This window comes from Sphaerodactylus townsendi, unplaced genomic scaffold (genome assembly GCF_021028975.2).
Source record: "Sphaerodactylus townsendi isolate TG3544 unplaced genomic scaffold, MPM_Stown_v2.3 scaffold_19, whole genome shotgun sequence".
Taxonomy (NCBI): Eukaryota; Metazoa; Chordata; class Lepidosauria; order Squamata; family Sphaerodactylidae; genus Sphaerodactylus; species Sphaerodactylus townsendi.
Genome location: NW_025950352.1, coordinates 2,144,213 through 2,156,202, shown reverse-complemented (window position 1 = coordinate 2,156,202; position 11,990 = coordinate 2,144,213). Strand labels below are relative to the sequence as shown.

Below are 11,990 nucleotides of genomic sequence, written 5' to 3'. Positions count from 1 at the left end.
GGCCTGCAGGGAGTGCATTTTTAAAGCTGGTGGCACCATAATTTCAAGGCATCATCCAGAGACTGCCCTGATGATATCACCCAAGTTTGGTGATGTTTGGTTCAGGGGCAGCAAAGTTATGGATGCCCAAATGGAATGCCCCCATCCCCATTGTTTTCCATGGGAGCTAACCTGAGATGGGGGCTATCCATTTGAGGGACCATAACTTTGGTCCCCCTGAACATAACTTCACCAAACTTGGGTGGCATCATAAGAATAGTTACCAGATGATACCCTGAAATTTTGGTGTCACTGGCTTTAAAAATACATCCCTTCCAGGCACCCCAAGAAATTTGCCCAAGATTCTTTGTTTTGCAGTGACTTTGCTCCATTGTAGCTAATGAGGAATTTCTGAGGCAGGCTGCACATTTTTGAAGATAGAGGCACCAGACTTTCAAGGTGGCTCCAAGAGGCCTTGAGTAATAGCATCCAAGCTTGGTGAGCTTTGCTTCTGGAGTGGGGAGTTGAGAGAGTTCTGAGAGACCTCAGCCCACAGGCTTTCATGTGCAGGAGCGGGGAAACAAAATAAGCCTTTTGGGGGCCCATAAAATTGAACCCCCAGAAGCAAAGGTCTCCAAACCTGGATGCACTGGTTACCAGGAGGCTCCTCCTGGAGCCACCCTGAAAGTCTGGTGCCTCTATCTTCAAAATGTGCAGCCTGCCTACACACTCAGAAATTCCTCATTGGCTACAATGGAGCAAAGTCACTGCAAAACAAAGACTCTTGAGCAAATTTCTTGGGGTGCCTGGAAGGGATGTATTTTTAAAGCTAGTGACACCAAAATTTTAGGGTGTCATCTGTTAACTATTCTTATGATTCCACCCAAATTTGGTGAAGTTATGTTCAGGGGGACCAAAGTTATGGTCCCTCAAATGGGTAGCCCCCATCTCAGGTTAGCTTCCATTGAAAACAATGGGGATGGGGCACCCCTTTTGGGAGTCCATAACTTTGCTTCCCCTGAACCAAACATCACCAAATTTGGGTGGTATCATCAGGACAGTCTTCGGATGGTACCCTGAAATTTTGGTGCCGCTAGCCTTAAAAATGCGCCCCCTGCAGGCCGGAACGTGAAAAAACACTTAAAAAATTTAAAAACACACAAAGGACCCTGAAATGTTGGCGCCCCCCCACGTGACCAAATGGGGGGCGCCCGGGGACATAGGGTACCCCCTGTCCCTAGGCAGGAACGCCACTGCACACAGCAGACACACACCAGTTGCAGAACTCTTAGCAATCCCCACTACCAGGCGAGCTCACTTCGCCAGTCTCCCCTGATTGGCTGGCGTGCCTTGATGGGGCGGGACCTTTTCCCACTGTGGAAACATACATTGTAGGGGCGTGATCAAAAAACCAGCGTGTAAAAGTTTAACGTTTAACTGTTTAACTGTGCAAACAGTTAATCGTTACCCGGGTAAACCATGAACGATTCAAAGTTACGCGTTTGACTGTTTAACGTTTGCGTCCCCTTCTGGTGGCCGATCACAAAAGCGGAAATGAAACCAAGGAAAGGCTGCACGCGCATCGCAGCGCTGATTGGTTGCCCGAATTCAACGTCTCACTCCAGGGCGGGAAACGAGTCAGGGTTTCAACCCTCACCCCTCCCCTCGGATCAGCTCTGAACCGTGTTAATGGGGTCTGTGCCACTTGCGGATTAACGGGGAGAACGAGCGCCAGAAACGGAATCTGCCACGCAAGCAATGGGGAGGTTGTCCCTCAAACCTGATTAGTTTGTGTTCTGAAACCTGGCTAAGACGCTAGTGGGGATTCGACCCACCATCTGGTCTGAGGGATTTGCATTCACCCAATGCAGCCAGGTGCTTCTCAGCAATCTCTTTGCCCACCTCAGCCCTTTGTGGCGGATGCGCTAAGTGGAACAAATTTTTCTTTCTATTTAGGGCACGCCCCCAGCCTCCTAAGATTTTTGGGATCAAGGTTTGCTTTGAACTATAAATCTTCCCCTCAGTTTCCGGGTGCTTTACAGGGAGTGACTGCATAGGCTTTGGGTTTGCTGTGAGGCACGTTTTGTGACGCGCGAGGAGATTATGGAGTTCACTGAGGCTGGATTAACCCATGAGCAGCTAAGAAGGCTTATTTATTTACAGGTTGGTTTTTAAAGGAGGAAACGAGCAGCCCGGGTCTCCGGGCAGACAAAAGAGAAAGCTGGCTGAGGCACATAAATGTGAACTTATTAAGGTTTCGGAGAGCAGTTAGACTGTTCTGCCGTGCTTTCAGGAACAAACATGGTTTTTATTGATTAGCCACTGGGTCGGATCCAGTGGTGGGATCCAAAAATTTTAGTAGCAGGTTCCCATGGTGGTGGGATTCAAACAGTGGCGTAGCGCCAATGGGGCTGGGTGGGGAACGACGGAGGCGTAGCCGGGCATTCCGGGGGCGGGGCGTTAATAATTTCTCTGTTACTGAAAAAAACTCTTACTGTAAAAAAAAGTTCTTGATTTCCAGCTGGTATCTTTTCTTGTCCATAATTCCCTTTAAAACTTCATTTCTAGCAAGTCCTATCGTCTACTGCCAACAGAAACAACTACTTCTCCTCTAATTGACTGCCTGTCAAAGACTTAATACTTTCAAATACTTAATGTTGTTTCTAGAAATCAAAAGCAGGATACTTTCCTTAAACAAGGAACTTGACCATATTTCTAAAACATGTTTTTAAAACAGCCCAACAGGGAGAATGATCCCGTTTTCTACCTTCGCTAACCAGCCACATAGGAAACAACAGGGCTTTATGATTTTTGGAGCTAATGGAATTTCTACCGTGTTTCCCCGAAAATAAGACAGTGTCTTATATTAATTTTTGCTCCCCAAGATGTGCTATGTCTTATTTTCAGGAGATGTCTTATTTTTACGCTCCACAGCTGCAGTAGCTCTGGTAAGTTCTGTCTCACGGGCATGCTTCCAAACAAAAAAACTTTGCTACGCCTTACTGCCTAGGATGCTTCATATTTAGCACTACAGCAAAAAACCTCCTACTACGTCTTATTCTCCGGGGGTGTCTTATTTTCGGGGAAACAGGGTAATGGAAAAGCAGACCCAATTAGTAACCCCCCTCTCGACACACACAAATAATCAGTAACCCACTCTTGGGAACTGGTGAGAACCTGCTGGATCCCACCTCTGGTCAGATCGTCTCTCACGCACGGGATCCCACCCACAACGGCCTGCCCTTTCCGTAGAGTCTGATTAAATGGCACAAAGTCTGCTCATGATCAGAGACAGATCTAACAATCGAGCACCATCTTTTCTCAGCCAGCAGGATGCAGTGGGGAAGAGAGGTGTGGACTCTGACCTGAAGAGCTGGTTTTGATTCCCCGCTCCTCCACATGAGCAGTGGATTATTATCTGATGAGCTGGGGTTGTTTTCCTGCTCCTCCGCATGAAGCCTGCTGGGTGACCTTGGGCCAGTCACAGTCTTCTCCGAACTCTCTCAGCCCACCACCCTCACAAGGTGTCTGTTGTGGGGAGAGGAAGGGAAAGGAGTTTGTAGGCCACTTTGAGACTCCTTAGGGTTGAGAAAAGTGGGGTATTAGTTCAAATTCCTCCTCCTCCTCCTCCTCCTCCTCCTATGATAGGAGCAGCAGTGGCGTAGGAGGTTAAGAGTTCGTGTATCTAATCTGGAGGAACTGGGTTTGATTCCCGGCTCTGCCCCCTGAGCTGTGGAGGCTTCTCTCGGGAATTCAGATTAGCCCTGTGCACTCCCACACACGCCAGCTGGGTGACCTTGGGCTTAGTCACAGCGTTCTTTTCTGGAGCTCTCTCAGCCCTGGATCTACCCTGCACAGGGTGCTTTGAGTTGGGAGGGGGGGGAAGGGCAAGGAGATTGTAAACCCCTTTGAGTCTCCTGCAGGAGAGAAAGGGGGGGGATATAAATCCAAACTCTCCTCCTCCTCCTCCTCCTCCTCCTGCAGGAGAGAAAGGGGGGATATAAATCCAAACTCCTCTCCTCCTCCCTCCTCCCTCCCTCCCTCCTCCCTCCCTCCCTCCTCCCTCCTTCTCACATGACCTTGAAATCCTAGGGCGATTAAACCACCGGAATTTTGGGAATGTATAAAGTTACTTACTCGTAACGATTCTCTATTTATGTTTATTTATAGATGGGCTTTGAGTGAATCACCATGAAATCAAACCTAACACCGGTGGTTTAATTGCCCTACAAGTTCCCTAGTATATAAGAGCATAAGGGTCTACGAGACTGTACAACATTATGTAATTTATATGTTTACTGCTTCAGCTGACAAGTTTGGTCGGAGAACTTGTGACGGAAACAGAAACAATATAATTGATTTCTCTCTCTCTCTCTCTCTCTCTCTCTCTCTCTCTCTCTCTCTCTCTCTCTCTCCCTCCCTCCCTCCCTCCCTCCCTATCTATCTATCTATCTATCTATCTATCTATCTATCTATCTATCTATCTATCTCTCTCTCTCTCTCTCTCTCTCTCTCTCTCGTCTGTCTGTCTGTCTGTCTGTCTGTCTGTCTGTCTGTCTGTCTGTCTGTCTGTCTGTCTGTCTGTCTGTCTGTCTGTCTGTCTGTCTGTCTGTCTGTCTGTCTGTCTGTCTGTCTGTCTGTCTGTCTAATCAATCAATCAATCAATCAATCAATCAATCAATCAATCAATCAATCAATCAATCAATCAATCAATCAATCAATCAATCAATCAATCAATCAATCAATCAATCAATCAATCAATCAATCAATCAATCAATCGTTTTGGATACTGATCGGGAGAGACATGAAATCCCTGGTTATTGATAAGAAAAAAGGAGTTTGATGCTATTTTAGTAGCAAAAGGGGTATTTCTTCCAGCAGAAAGGAGGAGGGGGTTTTCCCTTCAGCTGTACAAGTATATTCATTTGGTGGTTCTCTAATATCTTTGCGCATGAGTTTCCTCAGGAGTTATGACATTGGAGGAAGGGGGTTGTTGACTATCCAAACAGGAAGAAGTCCCCGTTTTTGTCTCTTGGTATGACCAACTATCCTGGAAAATGTTTCCTCTCCTCTGCAGCGAACTCCTTGGAATGCTTCATCTGCAACTCCACAAAATACACCGGTTGTGACACTGTTGAAAACTGCACTGCCAAAGAACGTTTCTGCACCAGGTTCACAGGTAAGCCAGCCCTCGGTCCCTACCTGGGTCTCAGAGTGGTCTAAAGATCAAGGAGAGGAAATGCAGGCGTGTCATTTTCAAGTTCAGCTCCCCCAAAAGCGCAGCATGGCTTTGGATGGAAATTCACATCACACCAATCATATCTCCCAAACCAGGGCTGGCCAAAGTTTTTGGCTTGAGGAGATGTTTTTGGCGCTTCCACATCTGAGTTTCTGCCTCCTTTTGAACGCTGGAAACAGGAATAATGGGCCCGGAGTCCTCAAAAGTGGGCAGAAACCCAGATAGTTTTAGCGGGTAGCCGTATTGGTCTGTAGAAGAGTTGGATTTGAGTTTGCTCCTTCTCTCTGTGATACACCTCTGAAGATGCCAGCCACAGATGCAGGCGAAACGTTAGGAACAAGATCTACCAGGCCATGGCCACACAGCCTGGAATACCCACAACCACCAGTTGAATCTGGCCGTGAAAGCCTTCGACAATACAATAGGGGACAATAATTAGGAAAGGAGTTGATAATAAAACTGCAAGGATTCTCATGCCCTTATATAGAGCCATGGTGCGACCGCACTTGGAGTACTGTGTTCAGTTCTGGTCGCCACATCTCAAAAAGGATATCGAAGAGATAGAAAAAGTGCAGAGAAGAGGATGATTGAGGGACTGGAGCACCTTCCCTATGAGAAGAGGCTGCAGCGTTTGGGACTCTTTAGTTTGGAGAGGAGACGTCTGAGGGGGGATATGATTGAAGTCTATAAAATTATGCACGGGGTAGAAAACTGCTGGACAGAGAGAAAAAATTTTCTCTCTTTCTCACAATACTAGAACCAGGGGGCATTCATTGAAAATGCTGGGGGGAAGAATTAGGACTAATAAAAGGAAACACTTCTTCACGCAACGTGTGATTGGTGTTTGGAATATGCTGCCACAGGAGGTGGTGATGGCCGCTAACCTGGATAGCTTTAAAAGGGGCTTGGACAGATTTATGGAGGAGAAGTCGATCTTTGGCTACCAATTTTGATCCTCCTTGATCTGAGATTGCAAATGCCTTAGCAGACCAGGTGCTCAGGACCAGCAGCAGCAGAAGGCCGTTGCTTTCACCTCCTGCATGTGAGCTCCCAAAGGCACCTGGTGGGCCACTGCGAGTAGCAGAGTGCTGGACTAGATGGACTGTGGTCTGATCCAGCAGGCTAGTTCTTATGTTCTTATGTTCTTATTGTCCTTGTTATGGTTACCCAAGTGGTTTTAATTCCTGGTTGGATAACCACACTGCATCTGTGTGCCCAGTTGTTTGGAAATAAGGCAGGCCTCCAAGGTGTGTCGAAGATTACAAGTTTCTCTTTATTAGATGGGTAGATTGTAGGCTTAGTTCTTGCTGGGGTGTTAAAATCCCAACCAGCTTAAATTGGCAATGGCCCACTCCACGCCACACAAAAAAAACGCCTTCAGAATGGATATGGAAGTGCTTCGGGGAGGGATTTTACACAGCTTTCATCCCAAAATGTTTTCAAAACAGTCTTTTACCAGTGAAACTATTGAACAGGTCAAGTTCTATAAATACCTGGGCATTCATCTCCATCACAAAGCCAGCTGGACCAAGCATAGGGAAACTGTTGTTAAAGGCTGCAAAATTACTTCCGCAGCCGTGGAAAGGTTTTTTTTCTCCAAGGGTGGCAAGTTTATTCCGGCTGCCCTACGGGTATTTAACGCTAAGGTGTCCCAACAACTTCTCTACGGGGTTCCCCTGTGGATTGAAGCTTGGCATATATCTCTGGAGCGAATACAATCCAAATTTCTATATAAGCTTTTTGGGGTCCCCCACTGTGTACCCTTCGCGGCCCTCTGCCTAGAGGCAGGACAACACCTCTTGGAAACAAGGGCATGGTGGATCACCCTTAAATTCTGGATCCGGCTTTATTTTTTTCAGTGGACCTTTACCAGCCTCTATTCACTGCTCCCTCCCCTGAACTTCAGTCTTCTGCCTGGTGGGCCCACATCAAGCTTAGGCCATCTCCTCCCTGGGCTCTCTTGGGACCATCTCCTTATGCTTTCCCCCAGTGATCTGCACCACTGTAGTATTAAGGAACGGCTATTCGACCAGGAAGATCAGCTCCTAGTTAGCAAAGCAAGGAGCCTGTTCCCCTTCACTTTGAAATCATGCCTCGGGAACTGCAGGACAGCTGCTTACCTAAATATCTTGCCTCGACCCTAAGTCTAGGTGGTTATTCACCAGAGCAGCAGCGAACATTATCTCCTCTCACCTTCTCCTCGGAGAGATTCGTGGCACACGCACAGAAAAAGCTTATTAATGCCCATATTGCTCAACCTCTGAGGAATCTTTGGAGCATGTTCTATTATTCTGCCCGAAACGCATAGATCTCAGACCTAGCTTGTTCTTTTCAACACCGACTGACTTGTGCCCTCCATATTCCACATTGAACCGCCTCTTGAACAATGAGGATCCCAGGCAGTGGAAAATGGGGGCCAAGTTCCTGCTCGATATTGTAAAATAAGTTTCTGTCTCTCTTTTTATTTACCTATTTTCCTGAAGTTTGTACTGTATAAACGATGAGCAGCTGTTTTACCCTGTCAAACTCAGGATCATATTACTGCACAGTTTTATCTGTATTTTCTCCTGATGCCTAATAAAGGTCTTTGAATTTGAATTTGAACCGTCTTTTACACAGGGGCGTAATGCCCATTGGGCAAGGTGGGCAGCTGCCCAGGGCACCAACTTGTGGGGGGCATCAAAATGCAGGGTTCATTTTTGGGTATTTTTAGTGGTTTTCCATTTTTGGCCTGCAGGGGGCGCAGTTTTTAGGCTAGTGGCACCAAATTTTCAGCATATCATCAGGAGACTGTCCTTATGCTTACGCTGAAATTTTGGTGCTGATATGTCTAAAAATGCACCCCCTGCAGGCACCAATGTCCTGGTGCAAAAAAAAATTGGTCATGGTGGAGTGGCCACCCATGGGGGGGGGGGGGCATCCAACTCAGGTTTTGCCCAGGGCTACAGTTTGCCTCATTACGCCCCTGCTTTTACAGCCCATAACTGTTTTATTTGAAAACGCTATACTAGCGATCTTTTTTTGCCAGAGAGTTTTGAAAACGTTTCCTCCTTCCTGTGCCGACAGCAGGAAATGTTTTATTTCTCCTGCTCAATTTCGAGACGCTCGCTTTCATTTTTCCCCGCCACTCATCATTTTCTGCTGCTTTGATGATTTTCCACGCTGTCCACCGTTTACTGAAGTTTCTCAGGGACTTCTGCTCATCTGGCATCGTGGTTGCCCACTATGTCTATTGTTAGAGTTCCGCAGGGCCTGTAAGACTGAGCTATTCCGCCGGGCCTTTGGGGAGGCCGGCTGCTGATTATGCCCGTTAACAGCTTGGACCCGCTGTTCCCCCTCTCAGAGGAGTCTAAATGGTCATACGCCATCTGTATTTTAAATGGTTAAGAATTTAAGCGCTGCATTTTAATATTTAATATTTAATATTGTATTTTATCCTTGCACTTGTTTGTATTAATGTTGTAAACCGCCCTGAGCCCCTCGGGGGAGGGCGGTATAGAAGTGGAACAAATAAATAAAATAAAATAAAATAATGTACATTAATAAACTCAGTCCTCCTTGCCCATCACGGGAACATGCCATTTTTCTTTTTGAAAACCTTTTCTGTGAGGTGCTTTTAAAGCTACGGGGACACGATGTGAGAATCAGAAATATGCACAGATTTCGAGTCTCTGTAGCTTCAAAGATACCTCACATAATTTTTTTTAAAAAATAGAAAGAACCATCGCTGCCAGGAATAACGCTTCTTTTTTCTGTGCCATGTGGACGAAAAAAGTCAAAACGGTTCTTTTAAAAATGTTTGCAAAACGTTTTAAACGTTCTGTGCGGAAAAAGAAGTGTTTCGATTTACACCTCGCCTTTCTCCTGTAGCGAGACTCAAGGTGGCTTACAAACACCTTCCCTTCCTCTCCCCACAACAGACCCCTCGTGAGGTGGGTGGGGCTGAGAGAGTTCCTTCGCACTCACCCCTCTTCCCCCGTTTCTCTTCTTTGTTTAGCCACAACCATATCCGGCTTCCTGATCATGCAGTCCTGTGCTACTGTGTGCCCCATCGCTAGAAGAAGATGGCCGCCCCAGTACACGTTCATGTGCTGCCAAACCGACGGATGCAACCACGCAAGCGGCGTGACCAGCTACGGAACTCTTCTCGCAATAGCCGCATTCGCTAGCTTGGTTAGAGCTTTGGTTGCCCTGGGACTCTGAGGGAGCCGGCCGGCGGAAAGAAAAGGAACCAGTGTGTGCGGAAGCGTCAAGACCTATATTTCCCATCCAGGTTTTAATCATGGCACCCCAAGGACCGTCCCCCCCCCCCGGCTAGTGTCAGATCTTTATTGGTTCTTTTCTGAACTGTGTCCCCTTGAGCGGAACTTTTGAGGAATGGAAGTAACTCTGGTGTTCCGCGGGCATTCTGTGCCATTCCATGCAAATTGGAAGCCCGCCAGTACATATTGGGAGCACGGGGGTCCCTGTGGGTCTTTCCGTCCTTGGGGTCAACATCTCAGTTTAATGTTTTAATGTTCAAATGTTTTAACATTTTCATCCTCTCCGCCCTGGGGAGTCTAAGCAAGCAGAAAGGTGCCATGAAAATGGTTCAACTCAATAAATAACAGGAAAACGAGAAAGAGTTATCCATAAATGTACAGTTCAAAGTAGTGAGGATCCAAAACACTATGGTTTACTATGTAACTTCAGATTCCAATAAATACATTTGTTACAGAATGTCTTTGTATGCCCTTGGAACAGAGAAAAGAAGATCGAATGTGGTTGCTATGGAACTTGCACTGATGCATGACTTGAAAATCTTTATGATTCCGTTACATATATATGCAATTCCCCGATTTAAGGGGAAAAAACTGATTTTGTTTTTCAAATATTATCAGAAAGCCACGTCACAACAAACATGTTGCAGCCCAGACTCACAGTATAATGTTCCTCTACCGTTCTCTGGCCTGTTCAACATCTCAGTTGAGTTAGCATCCTGGCTTACGTCAAAGGGAGCGATACCTGCGTGGGAACTCTGCGTCTCGCCCAGTTCCCCAAGGGATGGGCAGGCTCCAGGGTCCCCCCAGATGGATTCACAAGTGGTGCTCATGTGGACGTGTGGCGGCTTCCATCAGAAACAAACGAGTCACCGGCATCACCTCCATCTTGCCGCTGCGCCGCTAGCTTATTTATTTTATTTTATTTGTACCCCACCTTTTCTCTACAGGCCTCAGGGCGGGTCACCACATGAAACTAATGATCGGTTAACTTTAAAAATACGACAACACTGTGCTTTGCTGGCGGGATCGGGTTTGTGATGGTCGCTGTGAATCTTCTGCCTAAAGTCAAACTTGGGTCCGTTTCATGATGGGACGTAATTTGGCCAACTGAGGTTTGCCCGCTGCGCAGGTTCGCCCTGTCTGTGCCTCGCCAGGAAAACCATCTCAACAGAGGCAGTTCTCTGGAACGCGCGAAACTCTTTCAAAATGTTTCCTGCTCAACGTATGCCCTGCCGTGTGCTTCTGTATGTTAGGTCTTGTCCCCCCCAGTCAATAAATAGTTCTGGATTCTTGATCAGGCGTGTTTATTGGAAGGTTGTGAAGTACCCAGCTCGAGAAAGTCAATTCTGCCAGACGAGGCTTCCTTGGAGTCAAGTTCAAGTTCAAAGACCTTTATTAGGCATTAAAACATAGCCGAACTAAGTGATCCAAATACAGTTTTACGAGATAAAACAGGTACTCCTGTTTCAAAAATGCATACATCAGAGCGAAAGAGGAAACCAGGAAATCATTTCGTAATAGTGAGCAAGAATTTGGCCACTATGTCCAGTTGCTTGGGATTCTCTGTATTCAGAAGATAGTTCAATTTAAGATTAAAAAGGCTTGGATGGACCAGTCTTCCTTGGAGTCCTTCCTTGGAGCAGCAGTGGCGTAGGAGGTTAAGAGCTCGTGTATCTAATCTGGAGGAACCGGGTTTGATTCCCAGCTCTGCCGCCTGAGCTGTGGAGGCTTATCTGGGGAATTCAGATTAGCCTGTGCACTCCCACACACGCCAGCTGGGTGACCTTGGGCTAGTCACAGCTTCTCGGAGCTCTCTCAGCCCCACCCACCTCACAGGGTGTTTGTTGTGAGGGGGGAAGGGCAAGGAGACTGTTTCCCAGCCCCTTTGAGTCTCCTGCAGGAGAGAAAGGGGGGATATAAATCCTAACTGCTTCTGCTTCTTCTTCTTCTTCTTCTTCTTCTTCTTCTTCTTCTTCTTCTTCTTCTTCTCCTTCTTCTTCTTCTTCTTCTTCTTTCTTTCTTCCTTCCTTCCTTCCTTCCTTCCTTCCTTCCTTCCTTCCTTCCTTCTTCCTTCCTTCCTTCCTCCTCCTCCTCCTCCTTCTGGACGAGGACGAGGACGAGGACGAGGACGAGGACGAGGACGAGGACGAGGACGAGGACGAGAATGAGGACAAGGACGAGGACGAGGAGTAGTAGTAGTTTGGGTTTATACAAGCTGACTGTTGGGGAAGAGGAAGGGAAGGAGCTTTGAGACTCCTTAAAGGTAGAGAAAAGGGGGGCGGTATAAATCAAAACTCTCCTCCTCTTCCTCCTCTATATTTTCATCTCCAAATCACACGGCTCCACTATAAGGGCCTATAAGGGCCATTGCTGTTTAATGCCTGCAGGTGACCAATCGAAACCGAATCCCGTCAAAAGAGAGCCGATGCCGGGTGGCAATTGATTGATTTATTTACTTCGTTCCTAGTCTCCCTCTATTATTGAGTCACCAGGAGGATGACAAAACGTAA

At 46.9% G+C, this 11,990-nt stretch overlaps 1 protein-coding gene across 1 annotated transcript in view; it reads left to right on the top strand.

The window, feature by feature from the left end:
* LOC125425128 (weak toxin CM-13b-like) overlaps nucleotides 1–9,942 on the top strand; it is a 27,295-nt gene extending 17,353 nt beyond the window's left edge. Inside the window, exons 2-3 of the mRNA XM_048482670.1 lie at nucleotides 5,057–5,158; nucleotides 9,216–9,942. Of these exons, the coding sequence (XP_048338627.1) occupies nucleotides 5,057–5,158; nucleotides 9,216–9,421 (308 nt within the window). The 3' untranslated portion in view covers nucleotides 9,422–9,942. The remainder of the gene's footprint in view (nucleotides 1–5,056; nucleotides 5,159–9,215) is intronic.
* Nucleotides 9,943–11,990: the final 2,048 nt, after the last annotated feature.